We start from the raw sequence: 12,837 nt of genomic DNA, 5'->3' as shown, positions 1-12,837 counted from the left end.
TTTGTAGGTGAATAATTATATAAATTATTATTGAAGAGATTATACTTTTTTCTCCAAGTACTGTGGAGTTTCAGTATGCTAGCTGGCTTGGGGAAACTTAATTTTTGCTAAGTTGTTTGTATAACAGGGGTCACTGGACTAAGTGGAGAGAGCTCGTGGGAACTAGAGGCACTCTTCTGTACTTTTCTCCCACCAAATTAAAGAAAACAATGTGCATGTGCATTTGCCCTGCAACAGTTCTAAACTATGATAGACTTTTTTAACAAGAAAAAAATAAAGGTCAACGATTAACTTTTTTGATTAAAAGAAACTGGCTGTTTTTGCATTTTTCTTAGTATACCATAGTGAGTTAGTAGTTCCAAGAATTACATATCCACTGATAGGCTGAGACTTTTTCTTTGGTGGTATTGGGAACTAACTCTACTAAAATAAAGCTAGTGCAATAATATAATTAAATTGTAATGTTTTTTTCAGCAAACTAAATCCAGATAAAAGCCAAAGTGAAATTTAAAAATATCTAAGAGTCCTGTGGCACCTTATAGACTAACAGATGTATTGGATCATAAGCTTGCGTATGACAAAGTGGATATTTACCCACGAAAGCTTATGCCCCAATATATCTGTTAGTCTATAAGGTGCCGCAGGACTCTTTGTTGCTTTTTACAGATCCAGACTGATAATGGCTACCCCTCTGATACTTAAAAATATCTGATTCTGATAATGGCGCAAACCTTCTGTGCTAGAACTTGTCATTGTAAATAAGTGAATGATTGTGCCAAAGGTGAAAAGAATTAGTGATCTTGCAACTTGTTCAAGAGGTGAACTGCACTAAACTCTCTTCACTCCTCAGTTGGTATTCTATTTTGGAAAAGTAAAGTTAGCTTTGCTTTTAGAGTTATACTGTAGATTTTTTTTTTCTCTTTCTCTGACTGGTTCTTTCTGCCCTTTCTCCTCTTCTGTTCTCTTCCTACCCAAATTGTAAGTATGAAGTAATTTCTGAAGTTTCCTACTCATGAGCTACTGTGGCCCCCGACTTAGGGACCCTCTAGTGACAACAACTTACTGTCCTTCTCCAACTCTCCTCTACTGCCTACTTTCCTGGGCCACTTCCCTGTAGACCCAGCATCTTCTCTGCCCCTTTGTGTCAGGGTCCCAGTCTGGCAGTCATCAGTCTAGAGCTCTCCCAGCCTCTGCTGACCCTGCCCAGCACTGCTCTGTTTTAGGTGCTTCTCTAAGAGCCAGTTCTTATCCCTTTGCCCTCCAGAGAGAGACTGCGCTCCTCTCTACCCCGCAGCCTTCTTATAGGGCCCAGCCTGGCCCTGATTGGCTTTCAAGCCTCTACTTGATTGGCTTCTAATAAGCCCTTTCAGGGTTGGCGAGGACTCTGTGCAGCCTCTCTGGCTTGCTTGAACCCCATCCATGCCAGAGTGTGGTAGTTGGCCCACTACACAAGGACAAAAAATAGTATATTGTTTTGCTCATACACATTCAAAAATACCCATCTTCCCCTCCCTCCTTCCTCCTCCAGGATTGGTGTTTCGTGCATTCTTTTATTAGCGTTCTTCCTACCATATGAAAAAACAATTCTTCTCTGATCGTGCTGTTGGATCTCCACAGATGAAACCAGAGAGTCCTTTTGACTTCATTGGGTCTACCACGGAAGCACAAGAGTCTGCATATGCAGATCTGATTGCAGATTTGGAATCGATGTTTGAAAAGACCAGCAGTAGTCATTCAGATCTGTTGATTTTAATGTAATCTACTAAACACAGCAAAAATAAAAAAGATAACTGAGCCTATTTTTTTCATATAGAGGAAGGTTAGGAAATTTAGGGGAAAGTTGTAGTTGCAGTTTCGAAGAACAAACATATCAAATAATTACTTTTTATAAAGTGTCACATGCTATATATTCTACAGCATGCAAATCAGGAAATAAAAATATATATATTTTTCCACTTTATTAGCAGATAACTGAATTAGACTTTCAAGATTAAACATATATTTACTTATGTAATTTATAAGTAAAAGCAATGATGTTTATGCAAATTTTTATACTCTGTTCAGTGAACCCTATTTGAAAGACACAAATCTGCGATGAGTTAATTTAAATAAAATAATACTTGAATTTGGCATTTGGCAAATGAGAAAACTTTTACCTTTTAACTACTAATACCTCTGAAGACTACAGTTATGCATATTATAATTTAACTGAATGTTGCATGTAATTAAAAATCAGTGTAGAGTCTTGTTTAATAGTAATAATATCAGTATATGAATTTACTATACAATTTGTATAATTGCAAGTAGTGCTGATCCTCCCACTCAAAATTCTATTTCCTCATTACAGCTGGAACTGATTTGGGGCAAACTCACACAAAGTGTGGGTTTAAAGACTGTGAATCAGGATTGTTTCCATTTAATTGTTTTCAGATGTTTAGCTATAGATCATGTACATGGATAGTAGTAATGGGAATCATTAGAAGTACATCATGTGATAGAGCTTTATATATATACACCTCTACCTCGTTATAACTTGACCCAATATAACATGAATTTGGATATAATGCGGTAAAGCAGTGCTCTGGGGGGGAGGGGGCTGTGCACTCTGGTGGATCAAAGCAAGTTCAATATAACGCAGTAAGATTTTTTAGCTCCTGAAGCCAGTGTTGTATCGAGGTAGAGGTGTGTATATATGTAGAGAGAGACTGACTGACTTGATGTATACCTGACTAGATAAGTAGGATTTGCCATACAGAATCAGACTCCTTGTGTATCTAATATGGCAATGCTCTCTGGTAGGAGAGAATTCCTGTTGCTTCAGAGGAATGCAGAAAAATTCCCCAAATTCTTCTATCTATCTGTGTAAAATTGTATACAGGAGAATCAGGATTTTGTACCTCATAGACAATCAATATACACCTTTAAAGTTAAATTGAAAAATGAGCGTTGGTGTCAGTGTCATAAACTGGTCAAGTGTGCATAAGTTTTATTACCTGGTGCAAGAGGTTCAAAACCTACATTCAAAGCCTCCCAGGTGCAATTTTTTTTCACCTATACCAGCCATACACAGAGAAAATCTGTATATTTGACAGAAATTATAAGTGCTGTTTGTCAAAATAGTTTGAAGGGAAATTCTGAACCCATTTTTAAGCTAAGAAAAGTTCAACCTTGTATTAATTACAACTTACAAATAGCTTCTGATCAGTCACCAGTTCAAAAAGTCTAGTAATGGAATGTATGATTTTTTGGAACAAGAAATTGGTCAATTTAGCTTAGTCTTCTTCTATGGAGAAAGATGAAGTACAGTGTAAAATTTTTAAAAATTAAGAACAGATGCCTGAATTTAGACTGATAAAAGCCAGGAAGATTGAGGAGCAAGTCAAGAGAGGGTTACACAGGCTGGTATGATTTTTGGAATATTCAGTTATTGCTTGTTTAATTACAAATACTCATGTAAGCAACATTTGTTCTCGATTCTCTCATAAGCAAACTAAAACTTGCATTCACTTTTTTTAAATGCATATAACATACTTTACCGTAAGACTACATATCTTCTTGGCTGTTACCTTAGCTGGCAACATGGGTTCCCTTGCCAGAGCTGGTTAATCTGAGGCCCCTTTTTTTTTCTCTTTGAAGACCTTTGAAATATCTTAAATAAAGGATTCATCAGGTTTATTTTTCCCCACAGTTGTTACGCTGTATGCTACATTAGGAGGCCCAGCAATAGTACATGGACTAAATGAAAGTGAGGTGACAACCATCATTACTAGTAAAGAACTGATGCAAACAAAATTGAAGGTAAGGAATATGCCTTTTCTTTTTGAATAAATCTGTTGTAGTGTATGTGATCTGGTGTTTTTGGAGACTAAAGGCTGATGTATATGGCCCAATTTATTGATTTATTTGCCTTTCGTAATGCATGTATTTAACGTATTACAGATTTGTTTCTTTTTTCACCATATAGAGAAAAGAAACATCAAACATTTTCTAAAGCAAAATGTAGGGCGTGATTTTACACTCCGTGACTCTTGTGCAGTTATCTGTACCGTTACCAAGTAAGGCTTTAATCTTTTTAATGTACAATGCATGGGAGGAATGGTGAGCCCATACACAACCCCATTGAAACTAGAAGGGCTGCTGCTTCTTCGAGAGATGTCCCTTTGGGTGCTCCGCTCCAGGGGTTCGTGCATCCCTGCGCCTTTGCTCAGAGATTTTTACAGCAGTACTCCTACCAGTTGTGCACTCGCAGAGTCTGCCTCCCTGCTCTGAGTGTACCTTAATAGTACGCGTGCGTGACCGGTCTCCTCAGTTCCTTCTCTTCTGTCCCTAGGCTGAGATGGAACTCAGCAGACTCATTAGAGAATTTCTTCTCTCCCTTGTTCAACTTTTTTCCCTCTTAGTTTAGCTTACCTGTAATAGGTAGGTACCCTTTTCCTGTCTCGTCTCTTCTCTTTAAAGCAAAAACAAAAACAAAAACAAAAAACTTTTTTTTTTCCTGTCAGCGCTGCTGCTTCCGACATGCCTGGCTCTCCAGGTTTTAAGCGCTGCTTTAACTGTAATGATGCCATCCCTCTAGATGGCCACTCTAAATGTATTAAATGTTTGAGGGAGTCCTACATGCCCCCAAAATGTGCCCACTGCAGCAAGTTGAAATCAGGGCATGCAAAGACATGGAGCTGCGGCTAAAACTGCTCCTGCTGCAAAAATCTCTTGACCCAGCCGCAGACTTGAGCTCTGATTCTACTGTACACCGCAGCCCCTCTCAAAGAGACAAAAGAAAACTTCAAAAAAAATCAGTCTCTCACCCGCAGTGGGTATTTGCAGGGACAAGCCTTCTCTGGGTACTTGTTCCCTCCCCCTGCTCCCCTGGCTGAGTACCTTTGTCGTGTTGGGCTCCTCCGGTGCCACGCAAAACCTGCCTGCAACTGCGGTGGTCGTGTTAACCTCCAGTGCCAAGGCTTCAGGCTTTCAGTTGCCTGCCTCTCACAAGGCACCATTCGGCACTGCAATGGAAGCGGTGCTGACGCATACTAGCCTGCCTGACCCACCGCAGGCTCCTCTCACTCTCCTGGCACCATCAGCCTTTGAGCTAGCCAGAAGTGACAGAACACTCAGGACATCCATGCAGAGGAATCCCTCCTCACAACAAATTCCTCTCGGTCAGCCCTCCCCTTACAGAGGCATTGCGGCACTGCAGTTCACACACTCAAGGGATCTCCTGGTGTAATCTATCTTGCAGTCACCCCTACTTAACACTGATTTCTCTCCGGACCCTCAGGCAAGATCTGCCCAGTTTTCCTCCAGTGATGAGGAACCTGGGCTGCAGGGAGAATTTTTACCTTATTAGATCTCCTGTCCATAGACCCCAGTCAAGAGAGGTCATAGAAAAGCTGCCTTGTTCTACTCTGAGGGTCCTGCCCCATTGTGCATGAATCCCTGGATGGCACCACCCATGCCCTTCCCACCACAGTGGCAATATTGGACTCCATGGGCTCCTTATACTTGGCACCATGCTCGTTATACCAGTGTAGCTAGGCGTGAGACCTAAGTACCAGCAGCTGACAAGCCTGCCACTGACTTCAGACACCAGGCAGCCCTGTCACAACTGCAAGAGCAAACATGGCCTGCCTCTAACCCGGTAGAGTTAGTTGTTCTGCCCGATGAAGCATTGCTTCCTTGTCCTCCGACGTCTTTGGATGACTTCTTAAAATTTCAAGACCTGTTTAAAAGAGTTGCCAATGAGCTACAAATTAACCTGGAGGAAGTTCCTGAACAGCAGCATGAGCTAACTGACATCCTGCAGCCCTCTTCTCCTTCTAGAACTGCATTACTTATCAGCCCTTTCAGAACCTGCCAAAGCCATTTGGCAAACCCCGGCAGCAAGTCTGCCTACCTGTAAGAGACCGGACCGAAAGTACTTTATTCCTTCCAAGGACTCGGAATTCCTTTTTGCTCAGCCAGCGCCAAACTCACTGGTGGTAGACGCAGGTAACCAAACACCAGTTTCCCTGCTCCACCCCTTCTGACAGGGACAGTAAGCGATTAGATCTGCTAGGACACAAGGTATACGCTTCTCCCACATTGCAGTTTCACATTTCTAATTATACAGCCGTTCTAGCAAAGTAGACAACAAAAATTACAGTAAATTCATGGATTTTATTGATCACATTCCAGAATAAAAGAGACAACAATTTACAGCCACAGTTCCTGAGGGACAAATCTTCTCCTGCACTGCTCTTCAAGCTGTCCTTGATGTGGCCAATACTGCGGCACGGTCCACTGCCAGTTGTGATGCGCTGAGGGTCATGTCTCTTGTCCTCTTCCTTTCCCCGAGAGGTCCAGAGTACCATTGAGGATCTCCCTTTGACAATGACAAACTATTCACCTCCACCACAAATGACGTACTCCGTTCCATGAAGGACTCCAGGGCAACTCTCCGGTCTCTAGAAATTCAAACCCCTATGACCAGAAGGCGACAATATAGATACCAGCCTTATCAGCGACCACGCTACCCCACATACACCCAGCAATTCCATAGGTCTCACGAGCAACAGCAACAACAGCAGCGCCAGAGATCCAGATACCATTATCACCGTCGCAACTCCTCAGCAGTGTTTCAACCCCCTACGAGCAATAAGCAAATTTCAAGCCTTGGTCGAGGGTATAGAAAACAATATTCCCACTTCAGTGCTTACACCACCTGCCTCTATTTTTGGACGTTGCCTAAGCCCATTCTCCCTGTGACAGGTTGGGTCACAGAAGCCCCCTTGGAAACTGCCAACTGATGTGCCAAGACTACTTCTGCCCCTGCTTTCCCTGCCAGCCTGGGACTACAGCACCCTGTCTTGTTGAGCCAGACATGCCAGTCCACTCCAACACAGACTCAGGATCTGAACCATGTGCCCCAAAGCTACAGACTTAACTGAAAGCAACTTACAAGAAGTGTTCCTGTCTTTAACACTCAGATGCCCAACTCCCAATGGGGTCCAAACCCCAAATGAATCCTTTATACCCTGTATAAAGCTTATACAGAGTAAACTCATAAATTGTTCACCCTCTATAACACTGATAGAGAGAGATGCACAGCTGTTCCCACCCCCACCCCCGGTATTAATACATACTCCGGGTTAATTAATAAGTAAAAAGTGATTTTTATTAAATACAGAAAGTAGGATTTAAGTGGTTCCAAGTAGTGACAGACAGAACAAAGTGAATTACCAAGTAAAATAAAATAAAACATGCACATCTAAGCCTAATACAGTAGTAAAGCTGAATACAGAATCTCATCCTCAGAGATGTTTCAATGTTTCTTTCACAGACTGGACACCTTCCTAGTCTGGGCACAATTCTTTCCCCTGGTTCAGCCTTTGTTCCAACTCAGGTGGTAGCTAGAGGATTTTTCATGATGGCTGCCCCCTTTTTTTTGGTCCATCCACTTATATATTTTTTGCATAATGTGGGAATCCTTTGTCCCTCTGGGTTCTTCGCCCCCTCCCCCCAGTGGAAAAGCACCTGGTTAAAGATGGATCCCAGTTCAGGTGACATGATCACATGTCACTGTAAGACTTCATTACCCATTTGCTGGCACATATGTATACAGGAAGACTCACAAGTAAAACAGAGCCATCTACAGTCAATTGTCCTGGTTGATGGGAACCATCTAGATTCCAAACCACCGTTAATGGCCCACACTTTGCATAATTACAATAGGCCCTCAGAGTTGTATTTCATATTCCCATTACTTCTTAACAGAAAAGAAAACCGGGGGATGCTGACTGATCCTTGACCTCAGGCAGCTAACAAATTTATCAAAAAGCAAAAGTTCAAAATGGTTACCCTCACCACCATAATCCCAGTGCTGGAGCAGGGCAATTGGTTTTCAGCTCTTGACCTACAAGACGCTTATTTTCACGTGACTATTCACCCAGCACTCGGTTTGACACATTTTCAGTACAGAGTGTTGCCCTTCAGCCTATCTACTGCCCCCCTGAGTTTTCTCCAAACTCCTACCTGTGGTTACTGCCCACCTCAGGAAGCAGGATTATAATATTTCCTTACCTCGATGATTGTCTCCTCAAGCTCTCAACGTTCAGCAAATCTCTTTGATCCACGCAGCTTACCATCGCTTGCTTCCTTTTCCTTGGCCTGCAGATAAAAACAAATCCACCTTATCTCCTACCCAACAACTGGAGTTCATAGGAGCGCACCTCGATTCCTGAACGGGAATAGAGTCTCTCCTGCTCGACCATTTCAACACCATAAAACTCTTGGTTACAAAACTTCACAACAGTCCCCAGGTCACTGCATGAGACTGCCTGCAACTGTTAGGCCACATGACCTCGTGTACGTTCTTGGTAAAAAATGCATGCCTATACATGAGGTGCTTCCAAGCTTGGCTGGCCACAGTTTACAGACCAAACATACATGCTCTAAACAAGCCTCTATCCGTATCCTTCAGAGTCAAAGACTCCCTCCTATGGTGGACCATTCCCTCCAACCTCTGCTCAGGAGTCTCTTTTCTCCAGTACTCCTCATCACTCATAATGACTACTGATGCATCCCTCAAAGGATGGGGAGCACACATGTCCCACCACACCCCCCAAGGCCTATGGTCTTCCACCGAAGCCTCCCTACACATAAACGTCCTAGAACTGTGAGCCATACACAATGCCTGCTATCACTTCCTCCTGTTAATTCAGAGCCAACGTGTTTGGATAATGACAGACAACATCACATGTGTGTTCTTTGTCAACAGGCAGGGAGGGGCTCGATCTCACTCACTTTGCACAGAAGCCATGAAGCTCTGGAACTGGTGTCTTTTGAACAACAACTGTATATCAGCTGCCTATCTTCCTGGAGCCCTGAATACCACTGTGGACGAACTAAGCAGACGTTTCCCCTGGGATCACGAATAGGAGCTAAATGGCATGATTATACGCAATATATTCCGTGTTTGGGGCTATCCAACCCTGAACCTCTTTGCGACTGCGAAGAACAAGAAATGTTCCAAATTTTGCTCCAGAGTGGGATTGGGCAAACATTCCCTAGGAGATGCGTTCTCATGGGCTCAACACTTAATGTATGCTTTTCTCCCAATACCAGTTCTTCACAGAGCTCTGAGAAAGATATGAACAGATCATGCCACAGTAATTCTGATTGCCCCGTTGTGGCCCAGACAACTGTGGTTTCTGTTCCTCACCAGAATGTCACTTTGCCCACCGATTTCGTTCCCTCTCACTCCGAACCTTGTATCACAGCAACATGGCTGATTTCTTCACCCCAGCCTGTCCATGCTCCACCTCAAAGCTTGAGTCCTACATGGTTCTACCAGAACAAACTAACATGCTCTGAGCAGGTTCAAAGAGTGCTCCTAATAGTAGAACACAATCTAGTTACATCACTTATCTCTGAAAGTGGAAGCGATTCACACAATGGTGCTCAACTAAACAGCTTCCTCCTACTTCTGCACCTCTTCCACTCATACTTGACTACCTATTAGACCTTAAGCAATCTAGTCTTTCTTTCAGCTCCATCAAAGTCCACTTAGCTGCTATTAGAACTTTTCATGACAAGATCGACCATACCTCTGTTTTTGCTCATCCAATCACCAAGCGTTTTCTCAAAGGGCTCGAGTCCCTATACTTGGACATTAAACCTCCTACTCTTCCATGGGACCTTCACTTAGTATTGTCCTACTTAACAACCATTCGAGCTCCTAGCCGCTTGCTCCCTCTTATACCTCTCCATGCAAACAGCATTCTTAGTGGCAATCACCTCCACCAGATGTGCAGGAGAAATAGCAGCTCTCATGGAGGACCCACGGTACACACTATTTTTTAAGGACAAGGTTACCCTCGAACTACACCCCAAATTTCTTCCAAAGGTGCATTTGTCATTCCACATCAATGAGCCAGTACACTTACCTACCTTCTTTCCTAAACCACATGCACACTCTCTTGAATCCACAATGCATACGTTAGATGTACTCAGGACTTTGTCCTTCTGTTTGGCTAAAACCAAGCCCTTTAAAAACTCTTCTAGACTCCTTGTCTCCATTGCAAAGCACTCCAAAGGGACACTTATTTCTACCCAGAGACTTTCAAACTAGATTTTTGAGTGTATCCGACTGTGCTATCAGATAAAGAAAGTTACGCCTCCAGCCAGCATCAGAAGTCACTCCACTAGATCTGTGGCTAACCCCCGTGGCTTTTCTATGCAAAGTTCCTCTGCCTGACATCTGTAAAGCAACCACTTGGACTTCTGAACACAAATTTGTTAAACGTTATGCCCTTGCTCAAGGCACTCTCTCTGATACACGATTAGGCAGATCTATATTATCTGCTGCATTCCTACCAAATCTGAAGTCCATACCTCCTTGAGATACACTGCTTTTAAATCACCTGGAGTGGAGCACCCACAGGGACATCTCTCTCTCGAAGAGGAGGTTATTCACCTGTGCAGTAACTTGCGTTCTTCGAGATGAGTGTCACTGTGGGTGCTCCACTACCCACCCTCTTTCCCTCTACTTCGGAGTTCCGGTAGCCTCCATTGTAGAGAAAGAACTGAGGAGACCGGTCGCGCACGCGTACTGTTAAGGTACACTGAGAGTGCGGGGACAGGCTCTGCGCGAGCGCAATTGTTACGAATGCTGCTTTAAAAATCTCCAAGAGATGGCACAAGGACGCACCAACACCTGGAGCGGATCACCCACCGGGACACTCATCTCAAAGAACATCAGTTACTGCACAGGGTGAGTAACCTCCTCTTATAGATAGCAGGAATCTGCCCACCTACTGTATGTTGCAGGTTTGAGGTGTAAAAAGCTACCAGTCTGATTTGTTAGGGGTTTACACATACTTTATAAGCCCATTACCCTTTTGCAAAGCAGTGCAGTGCAGAATCAGACTCATAAGTTACATAAGTAAGCAAGAAAGCATGTTAATTTATCCATCTACTCACATCTAAAGTAACCTAACAAGACTTAAGAAAGTGTTACCCCAATGATTTAACACTCTTACTAGTGTTGAGGCATTCAGATACTCAGTTGATGGTTTCAGAAGAATTTGGATGGGTTAGTGCCACTACGCTGGGAATATTAATAATAATTTTACTTGCACTGGTGCAGCTCTCCTGGTCCTACAAATTGAGGATGCTATTATGTAGACAAGGTGCAGGCATTTTTAATATCTTATTTAACCTTACTGAGCTTGGTAGCTAAAATACCTCAATATAAAAGAGCTGGATCGGTGCAGAAAAATGCTCACATTTGGCTTGTGAAAACAATGCCAAAGGAAGTAAAAGAGTTAGTCTTGAATCTGTCACCTTTAGCAGAAAACGGGGCAGGTAAGATTAGACCTATTTGTGTTCTGTAGAGCATTCTAGGATCATCGTTATGTACTTCTAGTATCCTGAGTGATCAGAAATGAAGCAAATGGCAGAGCAGAATAATGCATAAAGTACAAATGCAATAATAAATGCGACAAAATTCAGCACTCCTAGTTCATTATTGTTTTCCCAGCAGACAATGGATTGTGCAACGTGGCAGCCCTTGTGTTTGAGTCAGTGTCATTTTTAGAAATGGGAGATCAACTTAAGCATTTTTATTAAAATAGCTTAAAGGTTAAACCGCTCAAGTCTAATAGCATCCTTTTTAATTACAAATAAGAATATGTTAAATTTAGCATGGTAGCTGGAAAAATAAGTAAATTTGATGAGAAAATTTTCCCCAGCTTAAAAATGGCCACACTCAGTATGGAATCAATTTTACTTAAACAAAAGTCAGAGTGCTTTGTCATTAATTCATGGATTCAGTTTGAAATCTTAAATAATTTAAGTTCCAAAAACTGGCTAATGCATATATGCAGAAATGTAACTACCTTTTTATAAATTCTAAAGTAGTATAACTAACTACTGTATTTTTGTAACTATTTCCACAAAGAGGTTTAGATAAAATTAAAAAAGAAAGCATTTTTCAGAGGCTTAGTGAAAGCTATTTGTGAAATTGTTAATTCCTCCCACTCAGAAATGAATCTAGCCCTTGATTGTATTATTAAGACTGGTTCTTAATATATACCTAAGAATTTGTTAGTCATTAGGACTATTGGATTGGTCTTTAAATTACATTTTTCTCCAGAACCTGAATGCAGAATATTCAGTGTTCCAAGACCTTATTGACTCAGAAGATATGAAGAAGAGACATCTAATTTGCATTGAACACTTAGTGGCACATTGTGCAGCCATTAGACCCCTGAGCTGGCATAACACATTTTTTTTAAAGCCAAAAATTGTGGTGTTTCATTTAGAATCAGGAATCCCTAAATGGTATTTTTAAATTTCGTCTTGGATAGTTACAAGAATTTGTACTGAACAAATAAAAACTAGAATGAATGGAGTGTTTATGTGCGCATGTGTGTTAGACTTTTCTCTGACCAGCATTTTACATTTTGTCTTGGATCCTCAGAATTGTGGTCAGTATTCTTAGTTGCACTAAAACTTAGATTTTTCTTTTAGTAATAAAGGCTATTTGACTATTCATTTTGCTAGACTTCTATTTGCTGCAGAGCATATTTTAAATACCATACTAAACGTTGCATTACAACAGTGTTTCCCAAACTTAGGACGCTGCTTGTGTAGGGAAAGCCTGTGGCGGGCTGGGCCGGTTTGTTTACCTGCCGCGTCCGCAGGTCCAGCCAATTGCAGCTCCCACTGGCCGCTGTTCGCTGCTTTAGGTCAATGGGAGCTGCTGGAAGTAGTGTGGGCCGAGGAACGTAAGCCAGGGGCTTTCCCTAAACAAGCAGCGTCCCAAATTTGGGAAACACTGCATTACAAGAAATAGCA

At 42.1% G+C, this 12,837-nt stretch overlaps 1 protein-coding gene across 3 annotated transcripts in view; it reads left to right on the top strand.

Annotated features, from left to right (window-relative positions):
• The window catches only part of ACSL3 (acyl-CoA synthetase long chain family member 3), a 113,198-nt gene that overhangs the window by 64,488 nt on the left and 35,873 nt on the right, over positions 1-12,837 (top strand). For all 3 annotated transcript variants that reach the window (XR_004374847.2, XM_032789104.2, XM_032789105.2), the window contains exon 5: positions 3,689-3,798. Coding sequence is in view for 2 of the 3 variants with exons in the window: in XM_032789104.2 (XP_032644995.1) it covers positions 3,689-3,798 (110 nt within the window). In the remaining variant the exon portion in view is untranslated. The remainder of the gene's footprint in view (positions 1-3,688; positions 3,799-12,837) is intronic.

Source organism: Chelonoidis abingdonii, chromosome 8 (genome assembly GCF_003597395.2).
Source record: "Chelonoidis abingdonii isolate Lonesome George chromosome 8, CheloAbing_2.0, whole genome shotgun sequence".
Classification (NCBI taxonomy): domain Eukaryota; kingdom Metazoa; phylum Chordata; order Testudines; family Testudinidae; genus Chelonoidis; species Chelonoidis abingdonii.
The sequence above is the reverse complement of the archived record's forward strand: the minus strand, read 5'-3'. Positions and strand labels throughout refer to the sequence as shown.